Source organism: Haemaphysalis longicornis, unplaced genomic scaffold (assembly GCF_048455015.1).
Source record: "Haemaphysalis longicornis isolate Haplotype H1 unplaced genomic scaffold, Haemaphysalis longicornis Haplotype H1 scaffold_2, whole genome shotgun sequence".
Lineage (NCBI taxonomy): Eukaryota > Metazoa > Arthropoda > Arachnida > Ixodida > Ixodidae > Haemaphysalis > Haemaphysalis longicornis.
The window spans coordinates 41,013,705-41,036,377 of NW_027526295.1; the positions used below are offsets into that span (position 1 = coordinate 41,013,705).

At 46.1% G+C, this 22,673-nt stretch overlaps 1 protein-coding gene across 2 annotated transcripts in view; it reads left to right on the forward strand.

Annotated features, from left to right (window-relative positions):
* LOC144168840 (uncharacterized) overlaps positions 1 to 22,673 on the forward strand; it is a 98,225-nt gene that overhangs the window by 61,302 nt on the left and 14,250 nt on the right. For both annotated transcript variants that reach the window (XM_077697822.1, XM_077697823.1), the window contains 3 exons: positions 591 to 662; positions 7,978 to 8,085; positions 22,310 to 22,379. In XM_077697822.1, the coding sequence (XP_077553948.1) occupies positions 591 to 662; positions 7,978 to 8,085; positions 22,310 to 22,379 (250 nt within the window). The remainder of the gene's footprint in view (positions 1 to 590; positions 663 to 7,977; positions 8,086 to 22,309; positions 22,380 to 22,673) is intronic.

Here is a 22,673-nt window from a genome sequence, read left to right on the forward strand (position 1 = left end):
AAATATAAGCTGTCGATCACAACGGGCGTATGACCAGGCGCGTCTGTCTCGGCCTTGGTACGAATTCTACACTACTTGTAGACCATTAAGGGCTGTATTGTGCATCAAGGTGGTTTTAGGGTGGTTGGCAGCGGCAATTATTAGAAAACTTTCCAGAGTTTCAATTAGGCATATTATTGGCACCTCACTCGAAGTCACATAACAAAAGATAAGGTAGGGAACACTAAACGTAAAACGAATATGCCCATTATGGGAGTGAAACACAAAATAACGTGTTAAGTCGCGTTTATATTTGGTAATGAGACAATGAAGGCGCGTAACTGGCGTGCACATAAGGTACTCGCAAGGATAAAGTTTTTGTCGACCATGGTTTCATTTGTCAAGCAAATATTTTGTTAAAGCTACGTTCAAGCAACGTGCTAAAAATCACACAATAGATGTATTTCGTGATGCAGTGTGGTGTAAATTTAAGAGCTAACACGATGGCCCTAATGCCACAACACCGTGATTAGTGTCGATGAATCCGAATATGTTCGCTGTCGCTGAGCAATGGGAACTACACCAAATATTGGTAACACATTCTATTACAGGGTGAAAAAGGAGAACCAGGTCCTCCAGGTTTGCCTGGGATGCCTGGCTTGCCAGGCGATTTCACTCTTGCGGCAAGTCATTTTTTTAGTTTAGTCTATCTTTCAGTTTACATTTCACAGAATACACTGCGGTTAAAAACACAAGCAATCTCGTGTAATACTTAGCAGAATAAAAAATGAAATCGTTTCTAAAGGCGAGGTTATTCAAAACAGCTGTCTCAAAAATAGGCAGAGTAAACAAAAATTACAAAAATTCTTTGCAGCTGCTTTGAACAGGAAACGGTTGTAATGGCGAAACTTACAGACTTACCCTGGTAACTAACAAGCGGTTATATCTACCAAAACGGTCGAATATAATATTAATATTTCAGGGACAACCATGCTACAATCTCTTGGTAAAAGAATTGGTTTATGATTGCGCATGAAGAGGTTTTGAAGTAATATCAGTGTTTGATTCGTCGATCTCCTGGAACGAGACTCCACCGTCAAGGGAGGAGAGAAGCGACCGTCGAGGCCTGGACTAAATGGAAGGTTGAGTGGAAGCTACTGAAAAGGAAGAAGCAATGCATGCGCTTATAGGGCACGACACATGACGATGGTGGTTCTAGCCGAGGGAGATTTGTCCAGGGCCATTAAGGTCTGGCTTGCCGCCGAAGGCGGTAGGAGTCGATGATGATGGAGCTGTGACATTTTTAAAGAGATTCTAGAATGTTGTTCACAATCTCTTTGTGATATTTTTCACAATTACTATTGTGAAAAGTATTACAAAAGTATCCCAAGTACATTAACCTAAGTTACCCTTTAGTTCGCTCCTCTGCACCCGAATAAAATCACTGGTACCGTAAAAACATGCTAGTCTTCACCCAGCGGGATGGCACTCCCCCAAAAATGTTAGTGTAGGCTTTTTGAATCCCGTGCTTGTTATAGGGATAACACATGAAGGACAATTATCTTTGCTTTGAATAGCGCACGTTCTAGAAAGTGGGGTGAGTATTCATCACTGAAGTCATGTTTGCTTATGAACAATGCCATTCTGACTTCCTTACAAATGGGTACCAGGACAACAAATCGGTGCTCCCACGGTCCAGTAAAACGGTACTTAATTCCCCAATACCGGTTCTATCGTCTTCGAAATTGAGATTACCTTCTCTGCACTAACCATAACCTAGGTAGAAAAACAGCTCGCTCGAAAATGCCTGCTTCAGTGAATGAAATGTATGCTTGCCGGTTGTTACAGCCGAACGCGCCGAAAACGTTCTCGTACTCTGCGAATAATTCAGTGCTGTGTAGCGTCAATTTAGACAGGAAAAGATAGTTGTAAGGCCCACGGGCTAAGTGTGGAGCTTCATTGCCAAACACTTTAGGGCCGATTGTTATGAATAAATAAAACCCGCACTGCGGAACGACGGCAGCTTTTCATTAAAATGGTGCTAGCGTGCTCGAACACAGTAAGTAAAGCGTATTTGAAATGAAATGACTTTATTTTTATAAAGGAAGTACAATTTATGGAGGATATTTAGGAGAAATGTTGCGGGTAGGCAACTTGACTAGCCCAAAAATCCATTTTGACAGGCAGCAGCAGCGCAAAGCACGAATAACAAAAAAAAAGAAGTGGAGAGAGAGAAAAACAGAAAAAAGACAGAAGAAAACGAAGTACAACTTACTAAGAACAAACAACTACATCTTACAGTTCCAATATGTCACAAGTGTAAACACAGTGGATTACAAGGCAGCAAAAAATACACAGAAACATTGCAAAATGTTATTTTTCACAAGCAGGAAACGTCGCCATACAATTTTGTTGAGGAACATAAGCTTATATCGATGTTTTCAGGAGCAAGACTGTTACGTAGCCTCGGCAAGCAGGACCGTAACAACTGCAGGCCATGGTTTGTTCTAGGCTGCGGTACATTCCAGTACTCAGGTGTATGAGCGCAGTAGTGCACAATGTTTGGCTTCAAGTTCGCCAACGAACTTAAAAAAAAAGTTCCTGCGTTTTTGCAGCCGTTCCTTTCCATAAGGACGATTTCGCGCTCAAGCCGGGTGAACTTCCCAAGCGTTGTAGTCCCACAAAAGGGCCGAGCGCCAGGCCAGGGAGTCGCTTGTTCCGATTTTACCGTTAGGTTCCCGGCGCCACCAAGGCACACGAATACATGGTACCTTCCACATCCATGGTGTATGCGCAACGCGAAACCGCCTGTGGCAGGACATGCCACCAGATTCTTTTACCCCCGGCAATTGCAAAGCCCGGCATGATGGCCGGGGGCCCCACCAGATGGACAAGGGTCAGGGGCCCCTCGCAAGGGTAAAGGCAGCTTTCCAACAATGGATTCCCATTTCAAGGGTCTGCACTCGACCAGGGACGCCTGTACCCATTAAAGAAACCGGTGACTTCCCAGTGGTACCAGGATTCGATCCCAGTACGTCCCGCATTCTAGGCGAGTGGTGTACCTCTGAACCATCGCTGCGTTGATCATTAGGATTACAACGATTTTATGGTAATAAAACAAAAGAACATCTGAAAAGCCTAAGCTTAGGAAACTTGAGGGGCCAAACAGCAAGATGCTGCAATTTCTAGACAAAGGCTTATCATGGCTCGCAGTTGGTTGAACCTACCTAGCAACGCGTAGTTTGTTTACTTCCTTCGTAATGACCTCTGCGACTATTGCTCAAATTGTGGTTTTAATTTTCAAATTAAGATGAAGAGCATGAGGATAAGAGTTTGTTGTAAGGTGTTGTAAACAACTATTTTGAGCGCCTTGGCCAGTTTGTGCAGAAATCTGACACAGTAGCGCAAGCTTGCACAAGCCATTTTTTATGGGTTAGAAAATTTTATAATGCCATGTACAACGTTGTCCTAATTGAAACAGGGGAGAGCTTGTCAGGCTTCAAAGGTAGGTTTTTTTCACCCTTTATGTCTTGCAAAATACATAATTAAACTTCGAAAACGCGCAAGGTGCAGGCACGCCGGAGCAAAATATGGGCACCTGAAGTTTTTAGGTGACCTCCAGCTTTTCGAAAATGAATGTTCGTTTCTATGATGCTATAAAAAAAACATTGGAGTTTGAACTTTCGGGAAACAAACACATAAAGCTCGATGTAACTGAACACATGTGTTGGGTAACAGTGAAGGGTGTGGATATTAGGCCTCCTTGCGATAAAAGTAACAAAAAAACTGATCAAAATAAAAGTTTGCGTAGCGTTTTTCGGACGAAAGAACACCTGGATGATTAAAATGACGGCGCCCGCTCATTGAAGCTGCATAGGCTAATGGAACCACGCAACAGCCACACAGTAAAATCGACAGTTGGGCTAGTTGGTGTTGATACATCGTTAAGTAGTGCTTGAAAGGTGACGACAGCAAAGAAGACACACGACGGCGCTAACTCGCAGCTGATTTTATTGCCGATAACCACGAATATATACTGAGAATAAATACGTTATCAGGTCAAGCCCTAGTAAGTGCGGTTTGATAAACATAACATTACAAAGGTTACAGGATTACGATTCGATAAACACAGAATTGCAATGTACTTACAATAGCGGAATGTTGTCCACTATTTGAGAACAGCCGCGTGTTGTGGCGGCACTATTTTCAAATGACACGAGAGATAATTGAAACTTTCTATATAAGAACGAACGAGGAAAATTGTGTCAGCCACCTGTCGGTGGCATTACTTAAAAAGGAGTTTCTGTTCTTATACAATGCATTAACTTAGCTGTTTTGTGGGTTGCTTTTCAAATGTGTACATTGTAATCTTGTGTTTACTTAATCGTAATCCTGTAACCGTTGTGTTTATCAAACCGCGCATCGGAGGGGTTGACCTGGGAACGTGTTCATTCTGAGTATATTGTTACGTGGCCAAAGACGACACAGGTGTCTCCAAGGAAAACAAGTTTGTTGAAGCGAACTCGTGCTCCCCTAAAAACTCAAAAGAATACAGAGGTGGCGAAGCAGCGCTCAACAGTGACTTTCTCAGGCGAGTGTCGTCGAACCGAATGCCATGGCGTCTGCTCTGCAGGCTTTTATCTTTCAGCGCGAGTGTTTCTGGAACCGTTGATTTACATCCAGAACATTGTAGATCAGAGAAGATAATTCTGGGCTAGTAACGTTAAGACGAAACAGTCTGCTTATCTGAATGAGATAGCCCGTACGGCATAAAAATAAAGAATGGACCGCGCGCTTCGCTTGGGACACAGATACCAGAGCCGGGCGTGGCCGGGAACAAAAAACAAACAATAAATAAACAAACCCATACATGGTTCGAGGCATTACCCCTTCTAAGAGGGCATCTACCGGATGCTAGAACAAAATACATTGGGAACAAACAACAAAAATAAGTCCGTCGTCTTGCATAGTAAGGTTTCATACGAACCACGTGGACGACTTCGGGGCGCACTCGTCATGGTGATGTTCCGGAATCACCATCGTGGATCCCCTCGTAGGTAAGTTGGCCTACACGTCGTAGAATCTGGTAGGGTCCGAAATACGGTCGCAGAAGCTTCTCACTGAGTGCGCGTCGGCAAATAGGCGTCCAAACCCAAACACGATCCCCTGGGTGGTACTCGGCGTCTCGGCGTCGGAGGTTGTAGTGCCCGGCATCCACCAGCTGCTGGTCCGTTGTATGAACTCGAGCGAGCTGGCGGGCATCCGCCGCACGCTGAAGGTATCCTTGGACGTCGGGGTTGAGGTCGTCGTCTTCTACATGCGGAAACATGGCGTCAAGCATCGCAGTCGGCCGTCTTTCGTAGACAAGCTTGAACGGCGTCATCTTCGTAGTTTCCTGGATAGCTGTGTTGTACCGAAACGTGACATACGGGATCACTTCGTCCCAAGTCTCATATTCAACGTCGACGTACATTCACAGCATATCCGCGATTGTCTTGTTCAGAGGTTCTGTTAGTCGGTTCGTTTCGGGGTGGTACACCGTCGTTCTTCGGTGATCTGTGTTGCTGTAGAGCAATATTCCTTGCATCAGCTCCGCAGTAAAGGCCGTCCCGCGGTTCCTGATTAGGACTTCCGGGGCTCCATATCGCAGCGCAACTTGGCTTATGAAGAACCTTGCGACTTCTTGTGAGGTCCCCCTCGGAAGAGCGGCGGTCTCTGCGTAGTGCGTCATGTAGTCTGTCGCTACGACAATCCACTTGTTCTCGTATTGGGATGTAAGGAACGGGCCCAGTACCCTTCCACTGCGCCACTCTGCTGTGCGTATGTGTGGACCGTCCCATATGGTCATAACCTTCCTCAGCTTAGACGAAAATGGTCTGCTCATTACTGAGTTGTCGGCTCCCGTGTCTATGAGGGCGATTACATCAAAGCACTCGATACATCAATGCCGAGAACCATCTTTGGGTTTGTATTTCCCAAATGAAAAAAAAAAAAACACGGCGGAAAGTTTCTTCGTCATCCCACCTGTTTAAGACGCGGACGCGCTCCACTTTCTCCAACCAGTCCTCGGGGTCTTCTCTATGGGATCCGCGGCACGATGGTGGTGCCCGGGCTGTTGAAGAACAACGGCAGGATTGGTAGTGCTGGTCCTGGTGCCTGCGTTGATCATGGTGGTGGTCACGACGTCTTCTTTCTTCACTTTATCGGGAAGCAGTACAAACTTCGGTTTAAGACCTTGCTGTCGGCGGCTGGCAGAGTGGGACTTGCTTGTCGGCTTGACGAGGGCGTAGGGTGCATTGACTCAGCACCGCCACCAGATGTCACGTGGCCAAAGACGACGCAGTTGTCGTTAAGGAAAACAACTCTATTGCAGCGAACTTGTGCTCCCCTAACAATTCAAAAGAATACAGAAGCGGCGAGGCAGCGGTCAACAAAGTGACGTTTGGAGGCGAGTGTCGTCGAACCGAATGCCGCGGGGTCTGCTCTGCAGGCTTTTATTTTTCAGCGCGAGTGTTTCTGGAACCGTCGATTTACATCCACAACATTGTAGATCAGAGAAGAATATTCTGGGCTAGTAACGTTAAGACGAAACAGTCTGCTTATCTGAATGAGATACCCCATACGGCATAAAAATACAGAATGGAAGACGCGCTTCCCCTGGGACACAGATAACAGAGCCGGGAGTGGCCGGGCAGAAGAAAAAAAACAATAAATATACAAACTCATACATGGTTCGCGGCAATATATTTCTGTTTATGTTTAATAAAACCAATTGCGAGTTAGCGCCGTCGTCTGTGTCTTCTCTGCTGTCGTCCCGTTTCAAGCACTACTTAACGATGTAACAGCCACACAAACGTACGAAACACAGGTCGTTGATGTATTTGAAAAGTAAGTGCGGAAAAGCACGGCGCCCAAAAGGTAGCAAGGATAGCTGGCGGCGCTCCGTTGCATGAGCGGTACTACAATAGATGCGGTCATGCACAACCATCCTGTCAGAATCCCCTCAAAAATATAAGCCACCTGAGGGAGAGGCAGTGCAAGCACACCTCCACGATGTTGCAGTTTTGATACTTCCGAAATGGTTTATACGCCATTGGTGTTTTGCTGCACGCACGTATTCCACCTTTAAACCGAAAACACCAAATAGGACCAAGCCCGTGGTATAACATGACGACATTACTAGTTGTCGCTTTGGCCTTTGCACTAACGTACCGGGAACCAGCAGCTTGTGCTTAATACTATTCCAAATAGAAAAATGTAAGTAGTTTTGAAGAAATATAAAACTGATAAATACATCATGTAACACTCGAAACTTGTCAAGCTACTTCAAGGTAGGTTTCTGTTCCGGCCCAAGCGTTTTTACATTTTGTTGTTTAAGAGAAAAAAATGTGAAATAAAGTTCAAAATGAGTGTTAACCTTTACAAGAAATTTGCCAGCTGGCCATGCCTATAAGTAGTTCATGCGGCCATGCCAGCAGTGTGCTTCTGCCACAACAGTCTGAATTTTCAATATTTTTGCATCGACACTGCATGTACGACGAATGCTGCTGTGCTATCGCAAATACTCACTCTAGCTTCATTTAAACACATCTGTGTGATTTAATAATGCCGGACCATCATATATATGTTGCCCATTAAGGACTCCAGTTCTCGTAATATAAAGTTCCACGATTCAATTGAACGACAGAATGGCGCACGAGGGTTTTAATTTTCAACTAATGAATGAACTTGCAAAGATAAAAACAGAAAAACAAATACTTCTTCACAGGATAACTCATAAGCTCTTGCTTGCCATCTTCTTTTAGGCGTCGCATAAATGATGTATCCAGGAAATTGTAGCTTGTAATAAATGAGCTACTGACAACAGCCGCCCTTCCATCATGACAACCCACCGATGTTGCAACTTGGTGCTTTTGTTTTGGTATGCGGTTCTGCCCGGCCCATAGTGGTTTCTAGAAAGCCTGTAGATTAGTGGCTGATTTGCTCACACATTTACAGTCGAGCGAAGCCGCCGGTTTTAGTCGTCAAAGGAGGAGTCTTCCGGGGCCTCGAGGTCCACCCGGTCCTCCTGGTCCGCCTGGTGTGCCCTGCCAACAGGCAGGCAAGGTGGGTACACTTCTTTTTTGTTTTTCCGCGCTTTGTATGAGCTATCTTCCCACATAACTTAATAATTCGATATAACGGTAGTCGTGCCATACGGTTAGTTAAAACGTATCCGGCAACATGGTTCCCGCCTAAAGGGGTATTCGCACGACGGAGAAATCCGCCGTTTCGCTCCTAGGAGTGCGCGCCATGTAGCCCCTACGTCACGGTTTCTCTCCGGCACACCGCTCCGATCGAAGGTCGGAGCTTCTGCTCGCGAGCTACAAACGATCTGATGCTTGGCGGTGGGGGCGGCGGGATTTCGTCTGCTCGTCGGGCAGCTGGCAGCGACTCAAGTTCTTGAGCGGTTGCAGGTGCTCTATTTTCATAGCTTTTTATTACACTTGGCACAAAAATGCGCCGCGAAAACGACAGGCGCACTGTCGCTGCGCGTGCGGCGGCCGCGTAGTGGCGCAGCCCACCGCTGGTACTTTGAGCGAAAGCTTGTTTTCGCCCCTCAATGCGCAAACAAAGCTGCACATACGAGAAAGGTGGTAACGACGTGATGGCAAATTGCATTAAAAATGGTCATCTGCGCCGCTTGTGATGGCGGCAATCGAATATTCGCCGCCGTGTTAAGCCTACAATCTGTATGCGAGCCCATTGAGGTTCATACTAATATACACCAGAGGGGAATCTGGCGCCACTGTCTACGGCAGCCGTGCTTCGGCGAGCGTTCCGTCATGTACCGGGCAGGCACGTTCCACTTGTTCTTGGCATGGCTGATGAAAAGGCTGAAACGTTGGCTCTGGCTGCAAATAAGCAATAAAACTGTAGAAGGCACATCAAATTTGTTTTGCTATTATAAAATTGAACGCCCAGAAAGATTAATTTGTCAGTGATTATGTAGAAGCTTCGTGGACGATGAACAAGAAAAAAAGGTTACCCTTTTTTGTTGATTTGGCTTCGAGACAAACAAGAAGCCATATGGCTATCTAAGCCAAGTAGGCGAGGAACGTCGCTAGCGGCAATAGCGCCGCCCGCGGCGGCCAGCGACTTGAGTGACAGATTTCCCTCTAGTATAAATTAGTATGAAACTCTATGTGCAGGCCCAACGTTTTGTAGGCGGATTGGCCGGATGCTCCCAGCGCGTGGTCGCCCCACCCACTGCCTCTCTCTCTTTCCGCGGCAGCGCCTGCATCGCGTGCGCGGCCAATTTTCGGTCGGCTTACAAGATCGGTACGTAGGGGCTTTAGTAGAAATTGCCGCCGCGGCGGAAGCGGCGTTGTATGGCATCCCTGCTGTCGAGATAGGTGACTGCAAACAGTGGTATTCGTCTGATTGTCACATTCTCCGCGTAAGCGAAGGAGCTGGCCGAGCGGAAGTCCTCCTGGGGTGACGTCACGACCTCCCTGGGATTTCTCCGCCGAAAGGCTCCGTCGTGTGCACACCGCTTAAAGGGATCTCTGCAAAACCAGATTGTTCTGAAAGATTGTGAGCAGTTTTGTAGATAATGTAATAAATCTTTCGAACGGTTTTCTAGATGTAGATGAATCCCTCTCCTGTTCCTCAAGTTCTCACCTCTTTCTGATTCTTCTTTACCTGGATATAATGCAGATGTATAAAAATTACTTCTGTGGTAGGACATAAATATATGATAGAGGGGGAAGATTTCCTCTTCCAGGCCAGTGTCCTGCCTTCAGCATTGATGCTCATAAGTAAGGGTTTGTCGCTCCCTCTCTGTCTCTCTCCATAAGATCTGGAGAGAGCAAGTTTTGAACTCATTATGTGACCCGCGCGCAGACTCAAGAGCAAGGTGAATCCAGTAAGGGAACCGTACGAAGCCAACATCGTTGACTGAATGTTTTTCACAATTTGTAAAAAATTGTAACTACTTTTTAAACCAAATTAGAACAGTCACATTGACGGAGTACATGCCTCAGAACCCACTTCAGAATAAGCATCCTATAGGTGGTAGTACTTATATTATATAGGAATTTTTTGTAGGCTTTCATCAGCGCTGTTTCACATAAATTGTTACACCACAGCTACTAGCTGAAAACTTAGTTACCTCTCTATTTTCCGTCGTTCAAATAAATACTACTTCTGAAAGTGTCCGAACTTTTCGATTTGTCTTTGTAGTGGGGGAAAATATTTTCGGTTATAAAAACACCAATCGATACCAAAATTTTTGTGATCGCAAACGCTATCTGTTCTGTCTAAACCGCAGAAAACTATAAACAAAAAAAGTGCTCAGGATGCACGACGCGCAACTTGTTTTTTCTTGGTACATATCTTTTTTTGATCGTTTCGACCTACTGAATCGATACCAACTCTGCCTAGTGAAATTACTCCAGCAGGAGCACCAGCCCGACACTTATGAGCTTAAGTGTATCGGACATGATTGACTTGGGAGTTTTTACTGCGCATGATGTAAGAGGGCTACTCAATAGTCAAGTCGTCACGGTGGTAAACTGGCGTGTGACCATGGGACCATGGTGACACCATAAGTGGACCGTTCCCACATAATTGGGGGTACCACGCATGCATATAGCCGCATCTTTTCTACTTGATGCCTTCAATGCTTAAGGCGACTTGAATGCAGAAGATGGAGAGAAACAGGTAGGGGAGCCTGAGTACCGGGATACTTCGAATACACTCTCACCACAGCTGACGCGATATGACGTTTGGCTTTGCGAAAAGTGTAACTTTAGAATTGTGGAATCTTCTGTACAAGAGAGATAATAAAACGAGCATAAAAAGCCAAGTAGGACGAAAACTTCAAATAGAAATTATTTACTTAGCACTGAGAGTATTGTACGACCTATGTAAGACCGGAGCCAAAACTGATCCTGTGGCACGCCTGATGCGTTGTACGCCAAGTTTGAACTTACTACATTTAAAAGGACAAACAGCCTTCTCGATGCAAGATACGCTCTCACCCAGTTTACTATCAACAAAAGTTATACTATAGGTAGTCATTCTCATCAATACCCAAGCTGTGGGATACATCACCGAAAACTTTCCTGAAGTTTAAGAACACACATTCTTTAGTTATTTATTATCTCAAGCTTTAGTAGTAAGGTGACACAAGAGAAACCTTTACGAAAACCGTGTTACAGGGTTAAGCAGGCGGTTACGGTTTAGGCGCTCAACAATGTTCCTACATACGATAGGCTCCAGACATTTAGAGGCAACGTACTTCAAAGATACCGGTCGATAATTCTCGACATTTTCTCGATGATACGGTTGTGTCGACATAGTATCGAGGATACTGTTAAGATTTCAGTCGTCTATGATTGAGGATATGGCTACTAATTTTTCAAAGATAATTTTCAATTTTCAAGTGCGGGGAAAGTGATCACACGCAAAGTTTGAGATAACTATTTGATACACCACCAGAGCGACCGTATTTCAAAAACTTTAATCCTTTTAATAATTCTTAATACCCCGCGTTCTGATCGCGCCACGTATTTCGTATAAACCAGTATAAAAAGAATGCCTATTCTGTGCCTCAGTTGGCAACTATGCAGTTAAAACGGAACTGAAGTACTCATTAGGACACCGTGCACTGTGCCCCCCAAAAACGCAAACCATAATTATAATAATTTTTTTTGAACCGCAGGACACGCTCCTGCTGTAACTAAAGGTGAAGTGGCAAATGCGAATAAAAAAATGGAGAAAAGGCAGAACTGGAAGTTGTAAAAAATTTCAGCGGTTCCGTATTATGCTAGGGCGGAGACATAGTAAGCAAACAAGTAGCAGGGTCATTCTTCTAATGACGGAGTGCTTTAAAGTTACCACATCCCTAAAAGGACCAAAGATGATTCCAAAGAACAAAGAAGAAGATGTTACGCATCAGAGGATTTCCAGGCCGATATTACTTTTTTTTTTTAAAATGTTATCATTAGAATCCTAAGCGACACCTTAGACCTTAAAGGAGCCATGAAGAGAAAACACAAGTTTGGTTCATTCAAAAGATTGCCTCGTTAGAATCATACTGACACCACTTTTAACGTAAACTTCGCTCAAATAAGCTGCATAATTAAGAAAAAAGGGAATGGTCATGCGACCCACCAGCTCATTTCCCGCAACAGAATCTATGATGTCATTCGAGCCAGCTCTGCGATTGGCGGAGCCCGGCACAAGCAGACGCAAATTAGGCGGAGCTTACAAACTAGCCGAACGAGCGATTTGCGCTTAAATTTAGGGCACATTCTTTACAAAGCAATAACAATGATGGGACAAACAGTGGAAGTTACGAAAGCACATGTAAACGTAGAAGTACTGATGCGTACTGCTGTTCGTACTGCGCACAGCATGCTTGGTTTCGCAGCACAGCACTACCGGGCTTGGGGTTGTCTCAGACGACACTGGCCGATTGACGCAAGCGACGGTGTCTTACGTGGCCACATTTGTCGAGCGAGCACTGTTTCAGGGAACGAATATTTTCTCCCAGAACAAAAACAAGCCAGGTTTTAATATGGGCAAAAACAAACCAAACGCTTGCCACGGATATGGTGGCGCCATCTAGGTTCGGGTATTGTAAAGAAACGCAGGACCAAACCAACACCGCTGAACAGGGTGGAGACAACCTTTGAACGGTCCCGTACCGCCGCAATTCGGCCAACGTGCTCAACGCGTTGTTCTTTTCGTTTCCCACGAGACCTAGCAACGCGAAACAGACAATATGATTCAAACTCCGTCAGTGAACCGCGTTGCGACGATAATTTTAGCGCGGTTTTGACACAATAACTTGCTTCGGCGGCGAGCGAGCGACCCAAAATGGCAGCGCCAGCGTATACGTGTCTCTACCCTGTACGGCAGATGTGTGAATGAAGGTATTCTAGGCTGCAGAGCGGTCGTTTCCTGTGATGTCATTACAGATCCCTAAAACAAACGATTTAGGGGGAAAATCAAAATTTTAACCGAATTGTTTAATTTCTCAGTGAATAAAGCATCGTTTGTATCCGGACAATCGCTCTGGGCTCTATAAAAAACGAAATATTTGGAATAAAACCAACTTGCATATTCTCTTCATGGCTCCTTTAAGCAGCAAAAATGCACGGCATTTTTAATAAAAGTTTCTCAACTACAGAGCATTACCTTTTTCCTAAAGAGATAATCTAAAATTCTGAATATTAATGAGTCGTTTTACATGACATTACTAGATTTTAAAAGGCGCTTGACAAAGTGCGCAACTCTGCAGTAATTCACGTTTACGTGTTGGTGGTGTACATGGGGGTCGCTTAGCGCAGTTCCAAAATAATCGAGGTTCGATGCGCGAAAACAACAACACGTCGCGTAAAGGCTCAGAGGATCACTGGAGGGAAAGGTGGCCAACAACGGCACAGTCATCAGAAAATTATTAACATGAAAGCGCGCGTACTGGGAAAATAAATATTGGGCCCATCTCCCCGCGAGGGGGGACTCGAGTAAATGCGTCGCGTAGGTGGTGGGTATATTGCGTTAACGTTATTGTTTGGGGGGTGGTGGTGGGGTGGTAGTGAATGTGTTAACTATTATTGCTTATTACTATTAATTATTATTATTTCTTTCATATATTAGTTATTACTTTCGTGATTTTGCGACTTGAGTCCCTCCTCGTGGAGAGATGGGCCCAATTTTTTCTTTTTTTTGTGACGCGAGAAGTGAAGGCATGGAGTAGGTTGTTGTAAGTCGTTATTTATTTATTTGTTGCTGTTGTCGTTGTATTGGACGCTGAGAACGACGGCTGCGTGGTCGCTAACGTGTACTGTTAAGGGGTCTTTAAGCAGTGGTCGTGCGTTGCAGAAACTGGTGAAGACGAGATCGATGCAACTGCTGCCGTGTATCAGCAGCTTCTTGACGTAGTTTGAATGAGTCAAGGATATAAGGCGCGTTCGTACTCTTTGATTCTGTGTCGCTTTTGTGGCGCAGTGGGAAAAGCACCATGTACCTCGTGTTCCGCCCACAGGGCGTGAAATCGAAACCAGGCGCCGATAACTAATATTTTTTTGTATAGTGTAGGGGGAGGGGTGCGGACCTGTTGTTGAGAGCGAGGAGGATAGCGTGATGCGGGAGAGAAGGATTGAGGGAGAGGACGCACCTGCGCGCTGAGCTGTTGCGGACGGACGGCGGACGCTACATCTGAGTTAAAGAAATGCTCTGCATTTAAAAGTTAAAGGAGTTCCACTCAAAGTGAGAGCTGCCGGCAGTGCAGAGCAGGGATTCGCCAGGGGGGCTGTGGGGCCGTTGTCTGCTCTTTGCTACCACCACTCCCGCTCTCCCCGTGCTGTATCACTCCTCTCTTGATGATTTGAACAGAGGTTCATTCAATGCAATTTTGCCGCCTTCGCAGTGCTTGTGCGCCCTCTCCTGGGACAGGTCGCACACTTTTTTATCTTTGTTTCTTTTTCTGCCTGAAAGAGCACAGCGAGGCTTCTGTTCTTTTTGTGCTGGCCTTGATCTCGCACGTGATGGAGCCATTGTGTGTCTATTTGAACGAGTCTTTCTTGTCTCTTGCGGCCATTTTTTTCGCTTAATATTCAAAAAACTAACCAAACGAGCATTATAAGTAAGTAAACAAGAGGACTGCCGATTAAGTACGTATGTTTTGCCTCAAATGTATTAGCCGGTTTCTTTCCGCTAAATAATGGGGACATGTATGACCACTGTTAGCGGTTGCAGGAGTTTCGAACGGTTCTTCTTATATAAACCGCTTGTTCAAATATCCCTAACTTTTCGGCGAAAGGCTAAATGGAGCAACAAGCGGGTATCTTTTAGAAACCTCTGTTCGGGTGCTTGACGGACGCCGAGTGACACCTTGGCCACGGACGAGCTTCGACGACAAACCGGGCACCTAAATTGTTCCGTACATAAAATCACAGGTACTGTCCGGAGAAAACGACAGGGTTCTACGCGTGCGGCAGCCTAAAGGCATCGCTTCGCCACCACGTGAGAGAGTGTCTGTAGCTGAGACACTGGCTGGAACGCATGTTGGTTGGCTCGCTCGAGTTGATACGCTGTCAATAGGCACCTGGACCGGGCGAATACGCTTGGGATGCAGCAATTTGTTGCGCCTTTTAAAAGTATTTGCAGAGGCAGTCTCGGCGCTGTAACAAGAGCAGAGTGATGCGTCGCCCGATGGTGCCTCTTTTGTTGCTCCTTATGATGATCTCGAACACACGACTTGCTTCACTCATTCAAGTCGCGGCAATTAATTGGGTTACTCTTAAGTACCAGATTTTATGGGAATCACAACGAGGGTAAGAAGCAGTAACAAAAAAATGAACGCTCTCCCGCCCTGTGAAAGTGGATGTCCAGGGCAGCTGTTGTAAACCCCTACAAATGCTGATGGGGGACGGTATGAAATGTTTCTCCTTGTCTCGGCAGGCTTGATGCTTTCACTCGGCTTCCCTGGCGGCAAATGCTGCGTCCTGTCTCATGCATTCGGCGTCTTGGGCGATAACTGCTGTGTCATGCCTAGCCCTAGGCGTGCGCTAGCCCGCGAATGACGCCAGCCTCACTCCCCTTTTGTGAGAATCTGCAAACGTAATCGTTATTTATTTATTACTTATACCTACAGCGCCGATATGGCATTACTGTAGGGGGGTTACAATCTTGATGCATAACGCAATCACAGAAAAAGGGCAATACACAAAAGGGCACCATCACTTAGAAATACATTGGGGGAGCATAATACACAACTGTTACATGTTACATCACAAAATCATCGACGGCAGTGTGAACATCAGATGCGGCAGCTACTTCGCTGGGTAGAGCATTCCAATCTTCGGTCGTTTTAGGGGAAAAATGAGTATTTTAGGCATCAATGCGGCACTGATATGGTCTACGTTTTCTTGGGTTATCTCGTCTAGTAGTGATGTGATGAGGTTCTTTTATACAAATGTTTTTGTTAATTTCTGTTTTATCGCTTACAATGTTAAATACAAATTTTAACCCCAATACCTTCCTACGTTTTGCCAAAGTGTTGCATCCAAGTCCGTCAACAATACTCGAGCTTCTGACAGTGAAATCGTAATTGGCTGTGACAAAGCGTGCTGCACGTTTTTAGACGCGCTGTAACTTATCAATATTTTTATTAGTTAATTGATCCCATGATTGCCAAGCGTATTCTAGCACAGGCCTAATGTTAGTGGTGTACAACGTTTCCTTCAAACCTGTAGGGGCGTAGGGGCGTGTTTAAAGGCGTGTTTACCAGAATAGCGGGGGGGGGGGGGTAAAAGGGATTGAAATTCACCGGTGCCTCATCATTCATCATGTGGTTTCCATGCTTGCTTTGTGTTTTTTTACACGAATAGCCAGCTCTTGCTACACGACTCACGCATGCGCTCAGCGTCTTGGGCGACAACGGCAGGGTCCTGCGTGAATGTTTTGTTCAAAACAGGAAACGTTCTGACAAAGACGAGGCTAACTTCTTCGCTGTAAAACAGCGAGACTACATCCGAGCGATAGCGCTCCCAGAGATAATAACTGCCAATTCAGTGGCTATGCAGGACCGCCTTTGAAAAGAATCTCAACTCGTGCAGCCGAAGCGACATCATTGGAGTCTAAGTTTACCGACAGTGTATCAGCTTATAGGAGCGAACGAAGATGCGTGCAGTTAATATATGCCGCTCGGCTGCATGTGCACTATCGCCGGGTGGCGCTGCAATGGGTTTCGGGCACTATTTGGAATACAGACATTTGCCCCCGACAGTGCGTAGAAATAAGGAAAGCAGTCGAATACGGATATGTCGAACTCGAAGGGGATCGCGAAATAGTTCGATATATCGATAATTCGAAATATAATATAGGCCCATCTGAAACCTATCCGAAAACTCCGCACATCACTCATAGCGCTCCCAAGTCGCGACAAGCGGTAGCTAACCCATTGGTTCTTCACAGCACGAAAAATGGGAAGGCTGACTGCTCGCTGAATTTAGTCTCGAGGCACTCACTTACGTTGCCCGCAGTAACAGAACACCCTTCCTCTGGAGCCGCGCAACAAAGCTGCTTTGCACACGACACGCACCGGAACGGCCGGGCCTTGTTCCCGCGGCTCTCCCTTGTACAACAGGTTTGATGCCCATTACCGCACTCACAAATACGAGATCGGCAGCCGATATCATTTCACTGGCCTGCACCCATCGAAAAAATGTCCACTAAATCCAAAATTTCGTCGCTAAATCCAAATTTTCCCGTGACCGTGGGTCCGAAAGGGTTGCGGCGTACAAAATAAACACGCACCACGCCACATAGGTCCTCCTGCGCGAGCCGCCACTGGTAATCACTGACGCAAGCTGAAAAAAATGCAAGAATCCTAGCGCTTCCAACGGGTTTCGGCCTTCTTTATTGCCTTTAGCACTCAGTAACTCCCCATGCCCGCGGTGCCACACGGCTGCTCCCGTGCCAGCGTGCGAGCAGGTTGTGAAGCATGGGGGAATAGAAGTTTGTTGAAGGCCACTGAAGCGACGTGGTGGCGCCTCCTCATCTTCGACCGCGCAGCGCCCGGGAGACGTCCTCATCATCGCATCCAGCCAATCTGGAGAAGCGCACTTTGAGGGGCACCTGCGGTGCAGCATTCGATATATAGAATGTGTTCGTGATCTGAAGTTCGATACACGCGTACAACAGCGCTATATATTTGCGTAGGATTTCCAAGGGAATGTTCAGACGTTTTTATATACACAATAATTCGACATATCCGTGTTCGACTGCACTTGAGCTAATTATTGAGATGACATCGTCTGATTCGGTCATACCAGACAGGAAATAAAGAACCTGCTCGAGAATTCTATACCGAATTTTCTATTGAATACAGGTTAAAAACACACTAAGATCATATATGCCGGGTCTAAGCAAATAAGGCAAAAATCATAAAGCAAATTGAAAATTGTAGGTTAGAATATCTCGACAAACGCAAGGAGCAGTAGGCTACGCATGTAAACTGAGCCGAGGAAATTCGTATGATTTCTGCACCAACCTGCGAGGCACGCTTCGCACTCGGCGCACGTGGCATCTGCTTACAAACCCAATGAATACTAAGGAAAGCAAGTAAGCGAGAGGCCGTTAACAAAACTGCCTAATTGACAACTACGCCGGTAGATGAGATCTCCAAGAGAAAATCGAGAAACCGTGGCTAAGATGGAACAAGCAAGCACGACCCCGTCCACTCTACAACCGTAGAGGGTTGTAGATTCGAAACTAGTTACCACATAACCTCGACGCCGCAGCGTTAGAGACCCTTCTCGACTTCATTATTAAAAAGTGGACAACTGGCAATATTCCCCCTCAGTAGAGGCACGGAGATATCACCTTGACCCAAAACCTGATAAACCGCTAACCTATAATCATGTGCGAGCTATCTCCCTCCCTTCTTGTGTTGGAAAAGTGCTAGAATGTATGGTACGAAATCCCCTCTCCGCCTGAACTGAGCATAATGGACACTTCTCCAATACGATGTACTGATTCCGCCCCGGGTTGTCCACACAAGACATTCTTTTTCAGCTGAAGTAAGAGACCATAAGCAGTCGTTAAGTACACACAAGCGCTGGATCCTGGCTATGGACATCACGGGCGCCTTCGAAAATATCAGCTGTGAAACCATCCTTCAAGGACAAATTTCGACCAACTGTAGGCAACCGGATGTACAGCAACGTCACAGACTTCCTTACCCGGCGCACCGCAAGTACAGTTAAACCTGGATATACCGAAGCTGACGAAAACTCTCAATTTTTCGTTACACGCAGGTTTTCGTTACATACCGGTTTTCAGTTAAGGCTAGCGTGAACGGAGCAGAAACGGGTTCAAAATACTAGACATCTGCCACGGTGAACTCAGTCTTCAGGTATTAATTTCAAAGTAAAAAACTGCGTGGTTTGCGGCTTCTGCTTTCTCACGTGCTTAGTCACTACACGGCAGTCCTAAGAAGCAAGGTCACTTACCCCGTATTCACGAACGTAACTTAAGTATTACCGTTTGCCTTCTGATACTTTTCGGTGCCTTAACGTATTTCAAGTACAAAACGTATGCTGATGCGGCGCCTCTTGCCAAACATGATGCTGTATTCCGCACTCGAAATTCTTGAGACGGTGCTAGCTGAAAGTGGCGACGTGGCGACGTTCTTCCTCCTCGTCGGCAATGACGCTATTTAAAACTGCCAGCTTGTCTTGAAAAAAAAAGTTTTTGTTTTCTGGCAGCAGAACTCATCAGCGCCGAATCGACACCAGAGACAGCAGAGACGCGCGGCTACACGCCGACAACAGGTCTAGCACCTAACCTACACCGCAAACACACGTTGAAGTGAAAGGTAGTTTCAGGTTAGGGCGAAATTTGCTGAATTAGTGCATTTCTCTGGCCGAGTTCCCAAACACGTGTAACAAACATTGACTGATTAGCGTAGCAAATTGGTTACATATAGTTGACCGTCGCTACGGCTTCGTTACATGGAGGTCACAAATACGTGGGCTTCAGAAAGGGGGGCAATGGGGAATTGAAATACTTCGTCAAATCCAGGGATTGGTTATATAGAGGTAGGTTACATCCAGGTTTAACTGTACAGAAATCAGCCATCTTCGTGCGACCACATTCAGCACAATATCCAGAACGCCCTTCTAAGATCTGTAATATCACCGCTTCTGTACATCATAGTGATCAAAGACGTTCTTACTCCACTGAAATATAGCGCGCATCGTTGGCATGCACTGTACGAAGGTGACCTCACCCTCTGGTCCCTAAGAGGGTGCATAGGTGAGCAGCAAGTTGCAATGCGAACAGCCATAGAAGAGGCGCATCTTTATGTGTGGTCTAGAGGTCTCGAATGCGGACCAGAGAAGGCTGCCCTCTTTGCTGTCATAGTGGGACGGCTCAACGATGGAAGCGGTGCCTCCAAGATCTGGAAGTGAACATAGCAGGCAAATTAGTTCCAAAGGTACCTAATCTGCGTATTTTGGGCCTTACAATCACCAAAATATATAAGGCCTCCACACCACAGCCCCACAACAAAAAATGCTTAGTCAATGGATGCACTGAATGCACCGCGACCACATCGATACCTTGAATTGCAAGTTATGCACCTTGCGCAAGGTACGGGCTGTGCTGGTCAGCCGGATCGCCGGTACACCATACTTGGCTCCCAAAACAGACGACAAGGGAAGATTGAATACTTTAATCTGGCAAGCCTATAAGATTGCCCTAGGATAGCCTTCCAAGACGTCGACAAAGAAATTACTTTCACTTGGGATGCACAATACTTGAGAAGATGTTGGTAACGCACATCATACCTCTCAAATAGAACGACTCTAGCTAACGCCCACGGGAAGAGCCACCATAAGAATATAGAATTATGCAACGCCGCCAACACGAGAACACAAGGTTACAATTCTTAAAAAAACATCACAGTAACGCTGCTACCGCGACACATGCACCGAATTTACACTCAAGCTCGCCGCATCGCACGAGCCAGTGTCACGAACATAAAGTATGACCAAACCCGACGACAAGGTACATTGACGCGTCCCCTTATCTTCAACGGCCAGCCCACGCGGTGTGCGTCACCTATACAGCAGGTAAATAATGACCGCCGCCACCGTCCGTGCAAAACACAAAAAAACGCCGATGAACTGCCTATTGCCCTACGTGCAAGAACTATGAAGTACGCCACCACAGTGCTAACGGAATGGCAAGCACCATGCCACAGTACTTTATCCCTCCACCTCACCCCTCCACCTCAAAACCAAGGCGCGGCTCCTCGAAATACAAATCGTCTGGGTATCTGGACACACATACATCGCTGGTAATGAGGCGGCCCATGCCGCTGCGCACGCATGTGTACACCAGACCATTATCTGCGATTGACAAGCATCCCCTGCTGATCCAAAGACGGTACCTCTGGTTAAATATTACTATATTGTGACACACTACCGCCAGAGCAGAAGAATATTCCCGGCTCCACATCCCCAGGTATTCAGACAAGAAGCCACCACCCTCCGAAGACTACAAACAAACTCTTATTCTCATCGAACCCTTCTTCATGCCACACACCCCATCCTACACCCGGCCACGGGGAATTTCAGTATCTTAGCCGGCACCACAACCTCACAAGTATGCGAGTGAGGACAAACCCCGGCCTAGCCCTCAACCCTTACCCCCCTTACGAGCAGTGGGTGGCCTGCCTGAAAAGTCCAGACCTTGGTACCTTGAGAATACTGGTGGAGGACGCCTGGGTTGCCAGCCAAGGCCAAGACATCCTCGACTAGGGACGCCCCCATCGGGCAGGTGCCCTAACAGCAGCACCAACGCTTGTAAAATGAACATTTATTCCTCATCCTCCTCAGTATTTTGAAGGTACCGAACAAATTCTCGACAAAGTGAATACGTCGGTCTATTAGGGCTGATACCAGTCGTGCAACGACCGTTAAACGCCAAAAAGATCAGTGATAATGTAAATTCCTGAGTTGTCAGCATAATGTTTATGAAAAAGCTGGAGTATGGCCAACGTGAATTGGAGCCACAAAATTAGGCGTAGAAACTTGGCGTCTTAGGAAGCCCTTTGAAAGAAAACTGGTTTCTGCACACCAAGCAAATGCAAAAATATCAGGGGTAACACTTGAGTACAATAAAAGAGCAGCGTGGACTAGGGAAAAACTGGAATTACAGATGATCTACCTCCAAGTTAGCAAAATAGGTGCGCGACAGGTGATGTAATCTGATTACGAACAACGGGTAAACTACGGAATTGGGGATCATCATCAGCCTCATCATCCTGTTTCGTTTATTGCAGGGCGAAAGTCTCTCCCAATGATTTCTTGCCGTATCTATCACGAGCTAGCACAGATGATTCTATGACGAAAATTATCGTTGTTAATGCCTCCATCAAGTACCACCTGCATTCCCTTTACAGGCCGCTGGCAGCCGCTCCGTTAAGCGGATGGACTACCGTTAAACGGATCCGAATAATGTGTGGTAGTGGTGGTAGCCTGAAACTTGGAGAGCTACGAAATATTCTGCTCGGTAAACTCACGACAGGCAAAGAAATAAATATTTGGGAGAGGCCTTCGTCATGCAGTGTTCACAAACAGGCTGTAGGCGATGATTGTGGTAGTGTTGATGATGACGGTTATGATAAGGATGAGCTTGGGAATATTACTACATTCGGACGCTTCTGAGAGGCTACCTGAAAGCAAAAGTAATAGTCTTTCAAAGACACCTGTGCAAAAGGTCGCTCATGAAACCAATGTCTGGCGATGTTCTCATGTTTTTGCAGTGTGAATGCGGTCAACCCGGGCCCCCGGGGCCACCTGGGCTGCCGGGCCTTCCTGGAATTCCGGCGCTTGGTGAGGACAGAAGCAAGAATTTTGAAACGGCGAACTTTTGTGATGAACTAGTGCAGCACCTGGCGCACATATCCTGCCAGCTAGTTTATTCCCACGCATACAGAAGCCCTATAGACATCGAAATGGCATGAGTTAGGAGCAAGGACACTGGTTACCGCAAAACCTAAATTATAGATCATTTAGGTTAAATTGTGAAATCAAATACTTGAGTACTGCCTCCCCCCTATGTTTGTACTATTTTTTCATCAATTTATTCTCGGGTCATTTTGATCCGTCTCTTACCATGGATAGCAC